The sequence below is a fragment of the Macaca fascicularis genome, chromosome 13 (assembly GCF_037993035.2).
Source record: "Macaca fascicularis isolate 582-1 chromosome 13, T2T-MFA8v1.1".
NCBI classification, from domain to species: domain Eukaryota; kingdom Metazoa; phylum Chordata; class Mammalia; order Primates; family Cercopithecidae; genus Macaca; species Macaca fascicularis.
In genome coordinates, this window is record NC_088387.1 from 41,897,295 (window position 1) to 41,917,147 (window position 19,853).

The 19,853-nt window shown below is 39.6% G+C and overlaps 1 protein-coding gene across 3 annotated transcripts in view; it reads right to left on the reverse strand.

Annotated features, from left to right (window-relative positions):
- Positions 1-19,853, reverse strand: part of CTNNA2 (catenin alpha 2) — a 1,160,134-nt gene that overhangs the window by 792,875 nt on the left and 347,406 nt on the right. For all 3 annotated transcript variants that reach the window (XM_045368554.2, XM_005575464.4, XM_005575466.4), the window contains exon 4: positions 2,953-3,119. In XM_045368554.2, the coding sequence (XP_045224489.1) occupies positions 2,953-3,119 (167 nt within the window). The remainder of the gene's footprint in view (positions 1-2,952; positions 3,120-19,853) is intronic.

Below are 19,853 nucleotides of genomic sequence, written 5' to 3' on the forward strand. Positions count from 1 at the left end.
GAGTCACTACTTTACTCTTATGAGAAAGCAACCGTCACTCTTTTCTTTCTCATCTATGTTTTACCATCCAGGTGGTAAAGAAACTCATTCTTTATTTAAAAAATCCTTGAGAAAGGTGTAAATGTTTTCTAACTTACTTCATCAAAACACGTAAAGATATTTGATATGTTCTTCATCCTGCGTTACAGAAAAACAAATAAATAGAAGCTTGCAGACAATAGATTTCTTTATCAGTCCTGAGAAGATACGCTTCTGCGCAAAAGAACTGACATACTACTGAGTAGAACTATGTGCTACGTTTGTTTGCAATGAATTACTGACATACTCTCTTTTTTTTTGGCGGGGCAGGTGGGTAGGGGCAAGAGCTCATCAGAGAAAACACCTGACAGCACCAGGAACTGTAGTTCCTCATTTGCTCCACAAGATAGCAACATTCCACCACAGCTGTTTGCTACAGACGCTGCGCTTTAAGTAGAACAAATGTGTTATTTAGTCTACAATCATTTTTAATTTTACTACTGACAGTCTGACAGGACTACTTAATATTGCCAGGTTGACCTTTCCATGATTTTGTGCTAAATCTTTTTTTTTTTTTAACTTCCCTTACTCGGCTCTGTGGAGAAGAGATTGCAATTGATTCCCCATTACATTAGGCTTCTGTGATCTGATGAGCCAATGGCACTGGTCAAAACAGGTGGGCTGAGAGGCAGGACTGCAGGAGGCAACTGGTACCACACGTGGCGTCATGGCCCTGGATTTATCACTCTTTTCGAGTGTGGAGTGTAGGCAGTTCAGCAAGGATATTCAGCCCATCATCACTCCCTGACAGTTGCTGACAGGGCCTTCCACAGCACAGCAAACAATGACATGTGAGATGGAAGGTTAATTTTTTTAGGTTCAGTCCTATTATTTCCTTGCTGGGGTAAAAGAAGATTGTCCTTCTGTGGAAAGACTTATCTTAAAATATTGCCTTTGAAGACTAACTAGGCTGTAAGGGAAAGATAACAAAACCTTTCTTCCAATATGCTTGAGAAGTAAGTTTTGTGTAACTGAAAAGATGCATATAACAGAGATGGGCTGGAGGAACGGCAGCCAGTATGGCAGCCTACAAATGGTTCCAGTGATCTTACACTCCCTACTCAGCTGCCATTGACGGGACACTCACTTTGTGCCATTCTCTGGGATAAGTGCTTCATAGGAATCATCCCCATTCAAACCTCCCCACCACCCTGAAGGCTGCACTGCCATTAGCCCCACTTTAACAGATGAGATATCTCAGATTTACCTGGTAGGTTGCCACACAGATGGTAAGTGATACCAAACCAAGATTAAACCCAGTTAGTCTGACTCCAGCAGCTAAATAGTTAATTATAGTACTGTACTGCCCTTCAACAGCCTCTGAAATAGGTAAAGTCTCTCCTCAAACTGCTCACCTCATCCAATTTCAAGAGCCTTTCCTGGCTTTGCAGAACCCATTCCCTGAAAAATTCCTAAGAAAAAACAAAACGAACAAACAAACAAAACTTCCAAGCAGTTTCTTGGTGTCCCTTGCTCCTCAGGAACCTGTATACAAGCCATAAAGAGATATGCTTCCTTTATGTCTATGACCTCGGAACTCAGACTGTAGGTGTTGGAATTTGAGGCCTTTCATATTTTTCCAGAATTTATATAAAACTTGGAAATCTAGGCTACTTTATTGGGGCCAGCTTGTGTAGAAGATCCTGCCCAAGGTTTTTTGACAGAGAATAGTTATGATTTAAGTAATTTCTTGGTGATTCCTCCTACTGAACAAACCTGAGCTCAATGGTGAGGTGAGCACAGGCTCTCGTTATTCATTTCCTATCTTCCCTGGCCCCTCCTCATAACCTGCTTTCACTGATAAAGAAAACAAGACAGGAAGATTGGCTGATAGGAAACATGATAATCCAGGAATGCCCAGGACAGTAGGGGAACCAACAAGCAATTGGTTGGTTCTCCAAAAAGGAAAATGTGGCTTGCATCGCATCATCTAAGGACCCTGCGATCAGTCCAGAGTTGGTGCCAATTGTTCCGGAATCATATTTCAATGAGGGTATGGTATAGGGATTCTCTAAGCAGAGGCCATATTGCCAAGCAGCTAAGTTACATCATCTTTGTTAAAGTGTTGAACCATCCTTGTTGCAACTAGATACCAATCAGCAAATAGGAAAACAGAAAAAGGACCAGTAGTTAAGGACTGGGGAGGTAGCCTTAATCACTATTCCATTAAAATTTGTGATGAGAGCAGGGCTTCACTTCTATTACGAAACAAAAGAATTAAAAGAAACCATGAAAAGCAAGGCACATATAATGGTGTTCTATGGGTTAGTGGGACAAGCATGTGTCCACCCAGAGAACCAATCCAGATATTTTTAGATGCCAGGCTTGGTGAAACCAGATTGACTTTAGCCATGGGAAATGTGGATGGGGCCCCTTTTCATTGCCAATATACGGTTCAAACTCCATATATCTACAGGAGAGCAAGGCTAGAGTAGATAGCAAAATATATTCAACATGTAATCCACAGTAAGCTGGGCACAGGTGGTCAGCTACTCAGCAGAGCTGACCCCAACCTGAACCATCACATGGAACAACATTGCTCTGAATCTTGAGACAGGACAAAGGCAGGTCCACCCCACCTAGCCTCTGTAGCCTAAAGAATGTACTGTTACACACTCCAGGAAGTAGGGAGAAATCTAAACTCTCAGCTTTTAGGAAAAAAATAATAATTCAAGTGAGTCTTACAAAACTCTTTGAATATATTATTGAATATAATTTTATTATTCGAAAAAGTTGGGGGTGGGCCTCACATGGGTAGGTAACGAAGTGATCTGGTGAGCAATGAAACATCTAGAGTAGAGGCCGGAGACGTAATACACATGGTCAAGATTGCCACTCACATAAAGAAAGTTGTGATAAGTTCTACATACGTACAATTTTCAGATGGGATAAAAGTCTCATGACATCCGCCATGTCCGCCAGGATGAGTAAGCGTGTCACCGCGGAGAGCAAAGCCCTTGCCGCCCGCACCATGGTGCCGCGCTTTACCGACGAGCATGGGTCATCAGCAAACTCGGAGGAGGCGATGCGCATCGTCTCACCTGGAAGACAGACACGGAGAGGCAGGTGGGTAGACAAGAAGCTTAGAGGCTGGCCATCCTAAAGATCTGGGAATGGACAATTACTGTTTTAATTGCAAAACTCTGATGACCAGGTGGTATTTCTGCCACCTCTATTGCAGCAAAGAGCTCTTTGAGTCAAGTACATCAGTACATGTGGATAAGTGCTGTGTACCAAACAAGGTGCTCATTTCACACTGAAGTATGAAGTCATGCTTTTGACATCAATAAGGAATATATTTAATTCCATTTGTCTAATAGTTAAGATGGATTTGCCTTGAGCTTAATCATTCTCTCTCCGCATTTGCCTTGGAACCAATGATACCAGGCAACTTACCATGCAACTCACTGAAGTTACTGACAGTTGAGGTACAAAGTTAATTGTTCCACACAGAATTGAAAGTTAAGACCTTGGCCTCATTAACACTGTACTCTTAATTGAGCTAATCAGACAAGAACACCTCATAGAGGCACCCAAGATCCAATCTTCTAATCCTCTTAGTAACCTGTTTGCCAATATAGAGAACAATTAGAAGAGAACTGAACCAATTAAACAAATGTTTACTAAACACACACTTGTGTCAAATTATGTACTAGGCTCTGGGATTACAAAGTTGACTAAGAACATCCAGGCACAAGGAGTTCACAGTCTCATGAGTAAACAGGTATGTCGACACATAATCAGAATACAGTAATTAAGTGCCACAAGAGACAAGATTAAGAATGCAGGCAATGGAGAGAGGAGAAATATTTGCTCATTTAGTGGGAGACTGGGGGGAAGTTGTCCATTTTAATGGGGCAAAAAGAAAGAGGTGTTCACCAGGAAAACAAAGGTGGGGAGGGGATCTCAGGCAGCATGAACGCTTTGTGGGCTCTGAAGCCTGGAGCCCCGTGCTGAGTACAGAGACCTGCAGTTCTCTGGAAGGCCCCACCAGGAAGGGGGCTGGAGAAAGGCAGTAATGCCTGGAACACCATGTAAGAGGTTTGGACTGTACCTTCAGCAGGGTGGGAAGTTACAGTAATAGATTTTTATTTTTAGAAGATTATTTTAGTCATATTACATAAAATAAACTGGAGGGGAAGAAGACCAGGACAGAGAAATCAGTTAACAGGGTAAATGCAGTTTTAGTCTGAGAGAGCAGTAGTGAGATCTGGACCAAGGAGATGGGAGAGGAAGGGAGTACAAAATGCATCTGTGTGACACAACCAACCAATCTAAGGGCTGATTAGACGTGAAGACCAGACAAAAGGTTCAAGCTGATGATGAGGGCTGACACACTACCAGAGTCAGGTATATATTTGCACCAAGGGACCCTGGAGTGGGAAACAAAGAGGTAATTAACAATAATTGAGACTGATAACCAATCAGTGTGTGAATATCCACTTTGGGCAGTGAAAACTGCGAGAAAGCACAAATGGAGCTTCATATAGCAGAGTATACACAGGGGTATAAAAGCTTCAATAAACTTGAAGAACAAACAGTTAATATGACAGATTTTTTAACTCAAGATCAAACAATTTATTCAATTTTTATAGTAATGATTATACTCACTAAGCAAAATCTACCTCATTTAAATAAAGCCAATGATAACATGGAAAGTCTGTGCATCTTGTAATTAATCCTAAGTTATAAGAAAAAATAAAAATCACCTCTTACCATTTTATAGGCCAATCAGAATATAAAGTAATTCTCTCAGCTAGTGTGATAGTTATTTAAAAACTCACAGTGATACTTTTTATACTTGGGAATGTGGGCGTATAAGGAAATATATTGCACTGTTGGATTTTTTAAAGAGGCTACCATCTACAATAAGCATTTTATATTGCTAACCAGCTTAAGTCTTTTCCTAGGCACAAACAAATAGTTTGATATATAACAACAACATGGGAGAAACTTAAAAGTTCATTACTCTAGTGGCACAGTGATGAATTTTCAAGATGTATGGTCCTAGAGTTCAATCCAAGTGTCCCATCCTTGCCACAGGGTTACACACATCTCCTCCTCTTGCCCCTCCTCCTCATAAATAAAAAGAGTCATTGGCAAATACCTGTGTGGTGGGGGGAAGAAAGCCACCTTTCCCCCACTTTATACAGTGGAGGTAGAAAGAATATTATACATCAAGGTAAATCCAACAAACTATTGAGAAACGCACCACAAGTAGAGCTAGACAAATTTGTGTAAGATACTAATAGATAAGTCAGTTACTGTTGAAATAGATCCACTTATTCAAGGGAAAGGGAGATTTATTCTGCACATGAACCCAGGTAGCTACATGGTTGATCCCAGTTCCTGCAGGTTAAATCGGTATGAGTCCTAGCATGGCTAAGAGTAGGTCACTCAGGTAGGGCTATTGGCAGAACAGACAGCCCCAGGAGGAGAGGCCAGTCACACCCCATCCCTGCAGGTGGAGCTTGTGCATTACTTGAAGAACCATGCCTAATCCAATATATTTTCAAGTTGAGATTGAACATTTGGAATGAACCAACATCATTCCAGAAGACAGGTCTTGCCAGAATGAGGGGCTCTGGAGGGCCCGGAAGGACTCCTTCCATCTGTCTTAGCAGCACCATCGGGCATCTGGCAGAAGCACTGGCACTTCATGCAGATGCCAACCATCTGGTCAGCAATACTGCTTCAAAGCTGATGGGTGACACGTGTCAGTGCAGAGCTCCTAGGTGGAGCTACTCAACCTGAGGCCCACAGCAGGCACCCCAAGAGTGGCTCAGCAGATGTCCATGAGAGGGAGACAGGGAAGAGACAGACAGAGAGAGAGAGAGAAAGAGAGAAAGAGAGAGAGAAAGAGAGAGAGAGACCCACGTTTGAAAACACCATCTGCCTTTCTGGATGGAAAACTCATACTAAATTCTGAGATTATTCTAAGATAAATAGAAGATTATTTCATTCAATGTAAATTAAACTAAAAGCTCATTTTAAGCAGATACAAATGATTTCACGTTGTTAAGGATTCCAAAGGAAAGGCAACCTCAAATCAGCTATAATTGTAATACGTCTTATGTTCCTGCAGCTTTAAGATTACTGAAGCAAACTGATAGGCAAGTTTATCAGGATAAAATTAGCTTACTTTCCCAGGAATGTAGAGAAAAGTGCTTTTTCTATAAGATTGAAATATTTCGCTAAGAAATAGCATGCATGTGTAAGAGGGAAGTGAAGAGAGGGTACAAGAGATCTGCCTGCTCCTTTTATATACATTCTTGTTCAATCCCATGTACTTGATTATAGATCTAACTCAGAGCAGCATTTCTACAGTAAAGCCTTTGATGTCCTCAAGCCACTACTACCTGCTGAAGAGAAGAAAAATTAACATTACCAAATAAGGGACCCAGGGAAAATAACAATTTTAACATGTATGTAGTGCTTCTATATAAAGGCTTATTATGTAAGTATTGTTCTAAAAGCTTTACATGTATTAACTCGAGGATGAAAAAGGATAAACAAAGTCACATTGACCTGGGTTCAGATCTCGACTCCACCCCAACTATTACCAAATATGTGAGCTAGTGCTTATTCAACCTTTGTGTTTCAGTCTGGTCAACTGTGAAATGACAGGGAAAATAATGATAGCTGCCTCACAGACTGCCATGAGAGTTAAAATTAGAGATGATGCATTCAAACACCCAACATAGGGCCTTACTCATAAAGGGTAATCATTATTCATTAATACCACTACTATCACAACCACTTCAAGCCTCCAAAATGCGGTAAGAAGAGTTGGTGAACTCCTGGTTACAGGTTTAAAAGTGTATGTTTTGGTTGGTTTCGCTTCTTGTGTTTCTTCCTTAGAAGCAAGACAATATATGCTCAATAAAAGTACTTATTGCTTGAAGATAAAATATATACAAAGAAATGGTGCTTGGCTTTTAAATCAGTGCTATTCTGGTTCCTAGGCTACCCTGAAGGCATTCGGATGAATACATAATTGTGCATCAGGTTGAGGTAAGATCAATTCAAATGTGGAATGATGCAGGCCAGTAATAATAAATACAAGAAAAAGATGGCATGGGCCGGGCATGGTGACTCACGCCTGTAATCCCAGCACTTTGGAAGGCCAAGGTGGGTGGATGACCTGAGGCTGGGAGTTCAAGACCAGCCTGACCAACATGGAGAAACTCCATCTCTACTAAAAATACAAAATTAGCCGGGGGTAGTGGTGCATGCCTGTAATCCCAGCTACTCAGGAGGCTGAGGCAGGAGAATCGCTTGAACCTGGGAGGCGGAGGTTGCAGTGAGCCGAGATCATGCCACTGCACTCCAGCCTGGGCAACAAGAGCAAAACTCCGTCTCACAAAAAAAAAAAGAAGGAGAAAAGAAAAGTATGGCATGTGGAAGATAAAGCCTTAGGAATAAAAAAGTCAGGTAGGAATCAGGTCATGAACCAAAATGGCACAAATATCCTGTGCCTCATTCCTTGAAGGAGAGGCCTGCATGTAAGGTCAGCACTCTAAATGCTTGGCAATTGAACTGCTGAAAAACTGTGAGAAGTAAGGAAAAAGGTGTGGTGAAAAGCAAGATTCAGAGAGTGCTAGGTGAAGAAGATGAAAACCTCAGAATTGTTGATGATTTTAGAGGCTGAAGAGGATTTGACTCATCTTTTTTATCCAGCCTGGTCAACACAGTGAGATCCTATCTCCACAAAAAATTTAAACAATCAAATTGCCAGAGAAGCCCCTGCTACTCTAGAGGCTGAGGCAGGAGGATGGCTTAAGCACAGGAGTTTGAGGCTGCAGTGAGCTATCATTGCACCACTGCACTCCAGTTTGTGTGACTGAGTGAGACCTGTCTCAAAAAAACAAAACAAGGTGCAGTGGCTCACGCCTGTAATCCCAGCACTTCGGGAGGCCGAGGTGGGTGGATCACTTGAGGTCAGGAGTTCGAGACTAGTCTGGCCAACATGGTAAAAGCGTGTCTCTACTGAAAATACAAAAAATTAGCCGGGCGTGGTGGCAGGTGCCTATAGTCCCAGCTACTAGGGAGGCTGAGGCAGAAGAATTGCTTGAATCTAGGAAGTAGAGGTTGCAGTGAGCTGAGATTTCACCATTGCACTCAGCCTGGGCAACAAGGGTGAAACTCTGGCTGGGCACAGTGGCTCACACCTGTAATCCCAACACTTTGGGCAGCTGAGGTGGGTGGATCATGAGGTCAAGAGATCGAGACCAGCCTGACCAATATGGTGAAACCCTGTCTCTACTAAAAATACAAAAATTAGCTGGGCGTGGAGGTGTGCACCTGTAGTCCCAGCTACTTGGGAAGCTGAGGCAGGAGAATCGCTTGAACCCAGGAGACAGAGGTTGCAGTGAGCCGAGATCGTGCCACTGCACTCCAGCCTGGTGACAGAGCAAGACTGTGTCTCAAAAAAGTTAAACTCCATCTCAAAACAAAACAAACAAAAAAACTTTTCACTCTTTCAGCAATGGCAAGCACTGGACTTACTCCCTGGAATCAAATGATGAAAACTGAAACTAGTGTGAGAATGAAAATGAAGAAAAAGGCAAACCACAGAGCAAATGTAATGAAACAGCCAGAATAAGAGCAGATTAAGACATGAAAAGCCATGTAGGGAAAGGAATTTCAATGTATTTCCTATACCTTGCATGATAATTTACATTGTCAACATTTTTGCTATAAAATAAATATGTGGTCCTTATGAGAACTAATAAAATACAATTAAAAGAAGCCAAAAGAGCATTCACATCTTAATAACCAAGGACAATATCTGACAAGCTAACTTCTAGAAAGTTCTGTATGCCTCTATTTTTAACCAGCAGTTTTCACATATAATAGCTACAACTGCATATCTTTTGTCTAAATGCATAATTCTCCTTTATCTAATAACATAAATTACCCAGCATATACGGATAGTTCATTTTTTTTTTAATATTTCTCCCTGTATTACAGAATTCTTAGAAAAGATGAGAGAAGTCCTGGTGTGGTGGCTGTAATCCCAGCACTTTGAGAGGCCGAGGCGGGCAGATCATTTGAGGTCAGGAGTTCAACACCAGTCTGGTCAACACGGTGAAACCCCATCTCTACTAAAAAAACAAAAATTAGCCAGTCGTGGTGGTGGGCACCTGTAATCCCAGCTACTCGGGAGGCTGAGACAGGAGAATCGCTTGAGTCTGGGAGGCATCAGTTGCAGTGAGCAGAGATCACACCACTGCACTCCAGCCTGGGTGACAGAGTGAGACTCTGTCTTAAAAAAAAAAAAAAAAAAAAAAGATGAGGGAAAGGGCAAACATTTCAAACCTCTTAACCACAGTTTGTTCGCTTTTCACGATAACCAACACCTGCCTAACGACCTTTTTCACATGTATTTTCCATGAAGTACAGATCTTAAAAGATTCTGAAAAATGGATCCTGTAGAGCAATGCAGAAACTAAAGCATGTTTTTAGAGAGGGAAGCAACATTAGTGAGGGAACCTGATCACAGGTTCCCAAAGCCTTAGCCAGTTCTGTAACTCAAACTGTGTATCCAGATTGAGCTGACACACTTACAGAGACTGTGAAGGAAAATACATAACCAAATCTTAAAATGGTAATTCAGTCAACAGTGTCCAACTTCAGAACATTTTATCGTTTTGATTATTTTGTGTAGTCTGTAAGGCAATGTAATACTTGAAAACGACTTACAGGTCTGGTTAGCTAATTTTCAAAGCAAGGTGGGAAAATATTTATCTTCATTTGAGACAAAACAAACTTAAATGTTAAATGAATGGCCAAGGTGGACAACACCACAGAAGTTACAAGGTCACCACAGAAGATCTTTGTGCATTACATCATGACTCTTGGCTCCTTTTCTTGGAAGAAATAAGTGAGTGGTGCTTTGATAACAATCATGCAGAGTTGGGCAACGTGTTGAAAAGATGAGGTAAGCAGGTATTGACGTGGCTGACGGCCTCTGCGCTAACTACATTTGCAAACATAGGAATGTCTTCTTCTGGGATGGTTCCAGCAGCAAGGGGGTAGTGCTGCAGGGTGGCCCAAGATTCCTTCCACTTGAGGATCTTATTAGACTCTATCTATCTGGACTTAATATTTTAGCATGTAACTCCTTCATCTATAGTAAGAACAGCTGTCTTTTTAAGAGCTCACAATGTGCCAAGTTCTGTTCAGAGAGCTTAACCTGTATCAGCTCTTACTGCTGAACAGAATCTGATGAAGGAAGTGTTCTCATTGTCACCCTTTCTATCTGAAGAAACTGAACACAGAAAAGGAAGATTATTAAGATGATTTGCCCAAGGTCAAACAGATGGTAAGTGCTGAAGTAGGCATTCAAAATCTGTCTGGCTCTGCAGTCTATCCTCTTAAAAACAGTGCTTTAGAAATAGCTTTATTTTAACATCCTGTTTACTGTGTGAAAATTATTTGTTTACATATGTCTGTCTGCACCTGGACTAGGAGGTGAAGACTAGTAAATTGTGTTATTCAGTTTACAGAGTATAGGAAGGCAGGAAGCAAGGAAGGGAGAAAGGAAGGAAGGAAGGATGGGAGGGAGGGAGAGAGGGAGGGAGAGTGGGAAGGAGAAAGGGAGGGAGAAACAGAGGGAGAGAGGGAGGGAGGGAGGAAGGAAGAAAGGGAGAGAGGGAGGCGGGGAGGAAGGAGAAAGGGAGGGAGAGAGGGAGGGAGGGAGGAAGGAGAAAGGGAGGGAGGGAGAAACAGAGGGAGAGAGATACAGAGGGAGCGAGGGAGGGATGAAGGAAGAAAGGAAGAGAGAGAGGGAAGGATGGAGGAAGGGAGGGTAGGAGGCAGGAAGGGAAGGAACAAGGACCTAAACAAAGACAATTCTCCAATTATTCCCAGCGCCCCGCCCCCCCCCCCCCCCCACCCCGCCACTCCTTATTGTCACACGTTAGGGATGATTTGTGACTGCCTGTGCAGGTTTGCATTTGAGTTTTCCCTCCTTCCTTGGCCTGTAAGCTTGGTCAGTGTAGAAATCATAATTGTAGCACATTAATTTCTTTAATCATAATACCTTACATCAATTGACAAGATATATTCCCTCAAGGAATGCTATCGGGAGGAGGAAAGGAAGGCCTGCCTGGCACTTTACATTTTGAACCATGTTGAATTCATACTGAAGCAGGGAGAAAAGGCCAATGAAATCCCAGATGCTATACACTCTACAATAAAATAATTGAAATATTTTCTTTTTTTTTTTTTTTTTTCATGTTTGAACTTTTTAGTTGGATTTGTAAGTTCAGGAAATAGCAAGGAAACCAAAACATTTGCTAAAGGAAAGTGCTTGCGAAAGGAGTAATTCTTTTGCTTCTCCTCTGTTTTGCCCACATAGGCCTTTGCTAGCAAGAAGGAAAAAGTCTTAACACTTTTTTGGAAACTACCAAGAATGTGAGAGAGCTATGCATGCATTTCACCCCAGGGTGGCTGTGACTCAAATCTGTGATTGGGGAAAAGGTCAACAATCAACAATCAGAATCTTTCTCTAAGGCTCAGGGATGATGAAGTCCTGTCTTTTCTCAAGCAGAATCTGCATTAATATAAGCTACCTCCTGTGGACACTTGAAGCACTAAGCGGTTACAGCAATGCTTGGTACTATTCAGGGCCTGTTATCAAAAAACAAGATAATATTTGGCCTAAATACGCAGTGTTCAGAAGAAAGCCTTATCTGCTTATTCGAAAAAAAATCCTATCATGCAAGCCATACCAAAACTAGGTAAATATTATAAAATGAGAAGGCTGCCTATCACTTTGTCATTCTACCAAGGGTAGTGGGCTCCATGGTCTCTTTATCATTCTTTAGTTTTTCCAAAAACTCAAGAAAACAATAAATTAGGTCCAAAATGATAGCAGTCTGATGGGGCCACTACCTCTGAAGTGTTGTGGAGACTGGAGAATTTCAGGTCTGCATGGAACCCCCTCAGGCATCATTCAGCACCTCTTTCTCATCTTACACATAAAGACACAGAAGCCCAAGTGCCCAGCTCAGGTGGTTGGTGGGGGTCAGCATCCCTGTCTCCTGGCATCCCAGTCAGGGACTTTGGTCTCAGTCCCATTGTTGCTGAGAGGCCAGCAAAGCCCAATGTGACACCAGCAAATCAAACTTTCCTCACCTAACAAAATCCCACTATAGACACATGGCTCTGTTACAGCCCTAATTCAGTGGCAAGAGCAGCTCCAAAGACAAATGCATGTTCTCCTTTGATCAGTGTTCTTTCGCAAGGTAGATAATTGAGTCTTTTCCAGTGTAATTTTTGCCCTATCGAGATATGTCCAGTATGCAAAAGTACTAGAAATGTCAGTAACTAATGATTAAGTGTATTGAATGTTAGGAGCTATTAAACATCGTTAGACACAGTAATGCGCCACCTTGCAGAAGGCACAGATCATTAACCGTATGGATTTTAATTATTTCAGCTGTAGCCTTTTCCTGGGTTGGGAGGAGAGGGTGTAGGGTAATTTTACATTGCTGTAGCCAGAAAGATTATGAAGCCGCAATATGGCATACTTCAAAAATGAGACCCTTACAAAGACCTGTTAAATGTAGCAATAGCCACATTCCATAAAAAGGTGATTATTGTTTTGGCCTTGAATGCAAGAGAAGACCATAAATTAGGAAATGTTAAACAGTGATGATCTGAGCTTAAGAGAAAGATGGCATATAGAGGACCAATAGTGAACTCAATTTTGTTCAATATTTTTACACATAAAGAGAAAATAAATTGATGGAATGTAAATTTCATTGTGCAATACATATGTTTCTGAAATAAGGACACTATATCAAATATATACTAAAGAAAACCTATTGTAAGTTATCTTGTAAAGCATATAAGCAGCCAATAAATTAATTTTTCTATAAACCCCAAATTTCAATATGTAAGTCAAGTCTCTCTATAAAAAGCATGCTGCTGACTAATTTATATTCTTAAGTCAATAAGTGTTTCTATTGATCAGTACCTGTATTCTCCTACAACCATGACACAAATCAAAACATACTGAAATGTCAGTACCCTGCTACAGTACTTGGTAGTTGAAGTGTGACTTCAAAAACCTTCTAATGCTATCAGGAAAACATGAATCAATGCCACAACTTCCATCTAGATTGGACAAGCAGAGATAGCATGAGCATCAAACATGCTAGCATCTAATTCTGAATCAAAGAGATGGCAGCATTCAGGTTCAACATCTCGGCAAGCATATGTAGAGGACATCTTGATTTCCTCATGCTCCTTAAGATACTGTAAAAGGAAATGCAGAGTATAGAGGATGGATTTAATGTCCGAATTCCAGAATTTAACAATACCTTGGAGGACATCATGCAGATGAAATTTTAACATGCGAAACAGGTGTGACCTCTAGGACAAAAAACACTTTGTCTTTCTAGGAAACCATTCCAATTTGTGCTAGCTTTTTTTTTCTTTTTTCTTTTTTTTTGAGATGGAGTCTCACTCTGTCACCCTGGCTGGAGTGCAGTGGCATGATCTCGGCTCACTGCAACCTCCGCCTCCCGGGTTCAAGCAATTCTCCTGCCTCACCCTCCTGAGTAGCTGGGATTACAGGCACACATGACCACACACAGCTAATTTTTGTACTTTTAGTAGAGAGAGGGTTTCACCATGTTGGTCAGGCTGGTCTCGAACTCCTGACCTCATGATCCGCCCACCTCGGCCTCCCAAAGTGCTGGGATTACAGGCGTGAGCCACCGCACCCCGCCTGTGATAGCTTTAATTGTTAACTTTTTAAATTCTATTTGGTCTTTGATATGCTCTTCTGAACCACACGTAAAAATATAATTTTCTCTTCTATAGGGTAGATCTTGAGAACTTTGTTTAAATGTCCTTTAAGAAGGGAAATGTCAATATGAATGCTCATTAGCCATTGCCTGAGAACTAATGCTGAGGTTGCATTATGAAAAAGAACAACTGACATTAAAAAAGGAACAAACAACTCTCTCCAGGTTTCCAAATGTTAAATATCTACTAAACATTCAAGTCAAGATGATTTGTTTGTTCCTACACTACTTTTTAAGCCTATTAACATGTACGTATAAAAAGATATTTCTAATCTACTTTGGAAGAAATAGATCTGGTTTCTAACTTGTTATAAAAACAATTAAAACAGTCATAAGTTACTCTGAGCTATTTCAATATCTAAATTACTACATATATTTGAAAGACATTAACTGTGAGCTCATTGGTGGAACTCAATGTCTGAATTTCAGAAAATAACTATCAAAACATTTAATGGCTTTCTCAAGCTCAAATAATCAACTAAGGGCAGAGTCCAGACCGGAAGCTGGGTCTCTCAACTCTGATATTTGTATTTGCTGCAGTTCCATATACTTTGGGGAAAATATTCTGTTTCCGATACAGTTTCACAAATTCACAACTTACTCTCCCCAAGTTAGTCCATATAACTGAAGCCTTTGTATATCAGTTTGGATGTCCTGATACTCCTCTTATGTGTATGTATTTGTAAGTTATTGTGGCATCTCCAAATCTTCATTAGTAAAACTGAATAATACTTGAATAATACTTGCATCACTGATTTCATATCAACTAAAATATAAATGGAGAGAAAAGCAAATGAGAAGTATAAAAAAGGCACATTTTATACTTTGCATCTTATAGACTATAGCTAAATAAACTAGGCTTGAAATTGCTACACAGTAAAATAACAAGTCAACCTAGCTTTTTCTAAAGTAGTCTTTGGCTAAACAAAGCACAGGAACAATTCTCATAATGAGAAAAGTTGATTAAAGATAGAAAATTCTACCACATATTTCAAAACTAGAAAAAATGTTCCAAGTAATTGGTATGAACATGGTAAATGACGCTATAAAATTACAGCTCAATTAACTTATATTTTAAAATGCAACGTGGGGAAAACTGATTTTCTTCATTGGTTTTTGGGTGAAAAAACTAGAATGATCAGGTTTTAGGATTTAAATGGCATAGCGTTTAATTTCCGACCTACCACTGATTTTCCATTCTTCATAGAGAAATGGCAGTTTGTTAAATGTGATTATAGCCACAAGGCCTCTTTACTAAACTGTGGGAGGCACCCACATCACCACCATTCTGTTTCCTATATTAAGAGGATTTAAAGAAGACATAACGTTTAAATGAACATCAGTGTATAAACCATAATAAAACACAGCTAACAAAAATATATTTGTGCAGCAAGCAGATCTGACAATGGGTAAGGAACGAAATTGATTTAAGGTAACTAAAAACCCTAAATCCAAAAAGACAAACTGCCAAAATGTGCTATCAAAGCTTTCTTCACTCCTGTGACCAATAGCTTGTCACTAGGGTCATGATGAATCTCAGATGGGCTTCTCTCCTTCCAACTCAAAAGTACATTTTTAAAATAAGTAAAATAAAGTTAAAACAAATATCAACCTTGAAAGGGAAAAAAAAAAATGTTCCAAATGCCTGATATGCAGCCTTAAGGGTGAGGGACATTTGGGAGATTTGGATAGCAGTGACATCTTGTCCTTACTCTCTTAGTTTGCACCATGGATGATGTGATCACATCTATAAATGTGTGCTTGTGTACGAAGTATATAGAGAATTACATATCATTTCATTCATCCTTTTATTTATTCAATAAGCATTTATTAAGCACTTGCTATGTAGCAGACACTTTCTAGGTCCTAGATATTCAAGATGAAGTCACAATTTCTGCCCTACTTACTTCCATCTTGATGGTTCTGAAAGACGCACTAACAAGAATCACCTGCAGAACAACTACAGCGAAATGCCCCCTAAGTAGACATTTAGAAATCAAAAAAAAAAAAAAAAAAAAGAAAAAGCAGCTGTGTTTAGGGAGTTGTGAATCATAAGTATGTAGTGAATACTTAGCTATCATAAAAAGTAAGGATGCATATATATATACATATATATACACACACACATACACACACACAAATACACACAAATATATACACACAATGTACATACAGATACACACAAATATATATGCACGTGTGTGTGTGTGTGTGTGTGTGTGTGTGTGTGTGTAGTTTGTTTTCATTCTTTATCCCTCCAATGGCAGCTTTTAATCATGACTTTGAGAGATGGCAGAGATCAGTCACACACAGCCCACTCCCCATCCCACACTCCTGGCTAAGTTTCTAAAAGATAAGGAGTATAGATGAGTTTCTAAAAGACAAAGAGTATAGATGAAAATGTCCCAGGAAAATACACTGCTGATCATCAAGCAGTCCTTCGGCCTCATATTGAGCAAGCCTGCATCAAAAGTTCAAGTTCAAGGCCTCTCTAACCTCCTAACATTAAGACCTAAATGAAAAGTGGGCTTTAGGTGCCAAAGGTCCCTCTCTGTTGGGCCCTATTTTATTTCTAACAAGATTTCTGAGGCCAAGAGGCCCAACTTATCATACTAGTTGCATGAAGTTGGAGGGAGATGTACAGCAATAAACGAAAGGATGAAGATCACAGGAAGTCAGTGAATTTTACCCTTTTGTCTCCCACTACTGGAAATATGACCCACTAACTCAGACAAAATAATGTAGAGTATCCAACATGTCAGGAAATATTGGATAAAATTATTTATATCAAAGCTAGTTAATTTTTCAAATAATATGCTCCCTATTTTTTCCTTCAACCTCCAGACACTATTCTTATGAAGTACATCCAAATATAAAGCAGGGATCCTATTGTTAAACTGAAAATAAGTAGAAGCAATTTTTCCTGTATTTTCAGATTTTTTGGATATTCTTTGGCGTATTAACAATTAAATCTGGACTCATTCTGAGATTATCTTGGCAGTCTCAGGGTCTTCACGCCTCTTGCAGGCTACTTCCAAGAAAAGGGAGCCGCATTCTGTGCTGCTTAGTGTTTATTTCCTTTAAAGGAAAAGTGAAAAAATAATTATAAATGACTCGAAAATTGCACTGTTTGTACCTGCCAGTGAATGTAGGTGCACGGTCCCTAGACAAACATATTTTTCACTACAAATTTTAAAACTCCCATTGGGAGTACAATTTAACTTCCCACATAGGTCTGCCTATAGAGAGAATAACCTAGCCTGCTGATGTTCGCATTCTACTCTGCATGACATTACAATAAGGATTAATAAGCTAACATGGATTTTTTTAAGAAACAATCATGGTTGTTTAATTCTTTGTCATTTACACATTATGGAGTTGGAGTTGGAGTAATTTAGCAATTGCACTGGGGCACTGCTGGAAGGTGTTTCATTATGGTCAGTATGAGAACTGGTTTTGAACAATGAAGGGAAAGTTGGTTTTCAACTCCTACTCTGAACAGGAAGTGGTTTTTTTCACCAAAAGGAGTTTAAAGATACGGTTGGGTAAGAAAATACGAATGCCAAATAAGCTGTAGATGCAGAGAGCTTGTATTTTAGAGACAGAAAGCTTAAGCATTACTGAGCAAAACCTAAGTTTAACAAGCAAAATTCTAAGCCACTTCCAGGCAGTATTTAGGGCCATGAAGGAAGAAGTAGGCATTGTGATATACTGGACGGGGATACTGGCAGCCCAGGCTGATCCAGTTCATGCCCTCACAGAGGCCACCACTCTGTCACAGTAATCCAAGGCTGTTATATTAACGTAGAAAAGAAGGCCAGGTATGAATCCACTATGCATCCATTACTGGATGCCCTGTAGAAACAACGAGTAGTCAACTGTATTTAATTCCTGAGAAGGAGTGTGGTTTCAGTAATTTTTAATAGATCTATTTGTTATCTATACACAATTCCAAGTTAAAGGATCCTGTCAGGTGTAAAGTAGGAGATACAAAAGAAAAAGACCATTTTCTCTCACAGTGAATTCAGACTTGTAAGTATTTGTGCTTGTCCTGATTCATAAATGTTCAACTAATGATATTATGGATATCACGTTGTAATCAGTCCCAAATGCTTTTTGTTCTATAACTAGAGACAACTTTACAGTCTTCCTTAGCCTGAAGGTAGCTAATAGTAGAAGAGCAAGCACAAACATCTGGCTTTTCCTTTGCTCCGTAGAGGGTAATGAATTCTACTGTTATGTCCCAGTTAACGTTTCTTCATTAAGATTGAAGACATATTTAAAGGATCGTTAATTGCGCATATAAAGATCACATACTGCTTTCCTAAAGAAAGCACACCTTATAGTAGAAAGAGAAATTATTCATCATCTATAAAGATTAGTCTGCTTTGCACCTATTTTGCACATGTGTGCCAACTAATTATAGACCAAAAGGAGCAACAAAAAAGGACTAATACTTCATCCCATGACAGATTTTCATTAATCATTTTAAATTCCCACCTTCTTAAAAATTAGATATCATTTACTCGTTCTTTTCAGTTAGAACTTGGGACTCCTCTGAATCTTAGGCTTATTTGCCATTCCATAGGAAAATTAGGAATAAAATTAATAATGCTAATAGTATTTAATATTCCTCTAGTAAAATATTAAGTAAACAAAAATTATTAGCAGGACAAGCTCTTCAAATAATTGTATTTTGTCTCTAAGAATGTACCAATAAAAAAACAGGGCTCAGATTTCTTGAGTTGAAGTCCCAGTTCTGATACTGTTTTCTTGTTTGACTTTGCATGTTACTTAATCTTTCTAAGCAGAGGTTGCAGTGAGTTGAGATCACACCTGCACTCTAGCCTGAGCAACAGAGCAAGACCCTGTCTCCAAACATACATACATACATACATATATACATACATACATACATACATACATAAGAGAGGGAGTCTCGCTGTCCTGCCTGGGCTGATCTCAGACTCCTGGCCTCAAGTGCTCCTCCCACCTTGGCCTCCCCGGCGGGGGCTGGGATTGCCAGTGAGCTACTGTACCCAGCCAAGAAGTGGAGCCTTTAAAAAAAAATGCTATCATTAAAATGAATAAAATAATATCTCTTATAATAGGCTCATTTTAAAGGTAAGATGAGAGAATGTGAAAGACTGAATAGCATTTAAAAAGTCTCCAACACCTGGAAATGCATGTAAAGTTCAGCAAACATCTTTATACATGAAAGGAAAAATCTCTGAGTCAAAATAAATAAACACAAGAAAGAAAAAAGAAATTAGCATGATTGAAATAATGTAAGCTGATTATGAAGCTTTGGTAACTTTAGAGTTATTCGTATTCTTAATAACTTATTCACATACTTAGCAACTTATAAGCTAGAGTTGTTGTGGCCACACAAGGAAAAGGAGAATGTCTTGACCTTCACAGGAAATAGAACTGTACAGTTGTCCACCTGAGATAAAATTTAGATTCTTAAAGTGCTATGTCAGTAGGAAAAAAATGCCCTGTGGCAAAGACAAATGGTAAAGAAACTTGTTGTCTCAGTCCAGAAAAGAAATGTCACAGGAAAAAATTGCATGGTTTCATTCATAATTGATAATGATAACTTATTATCACACAGTATTGTCTTCATGTGTCTGTAGAGAATAATTTTATACTTTCTGTACAGAATGGGAAATACGGAGCAGATAAATTATTTAAAAACAGTCTCAGATAAGAGTGTTTTAGTGGCCTTAGCCAAAGGAAAACAAACCCTTTTCCAAGGAAACACAGGACTCTCTCAAATAAGTCTTCATAAAAAAAAAATTAGTATACAGTTCAAGAAAGCACTATAGATGTGCTTAGTGGCAGAATTAACAATCCAAGAACTTCAGATAATATAAGTATAGAGTAGAAAATATTAAATAAATATTTAAAAATACTTTTTAAAGTATTCTAGAACTAGAATAGGACTTGAAA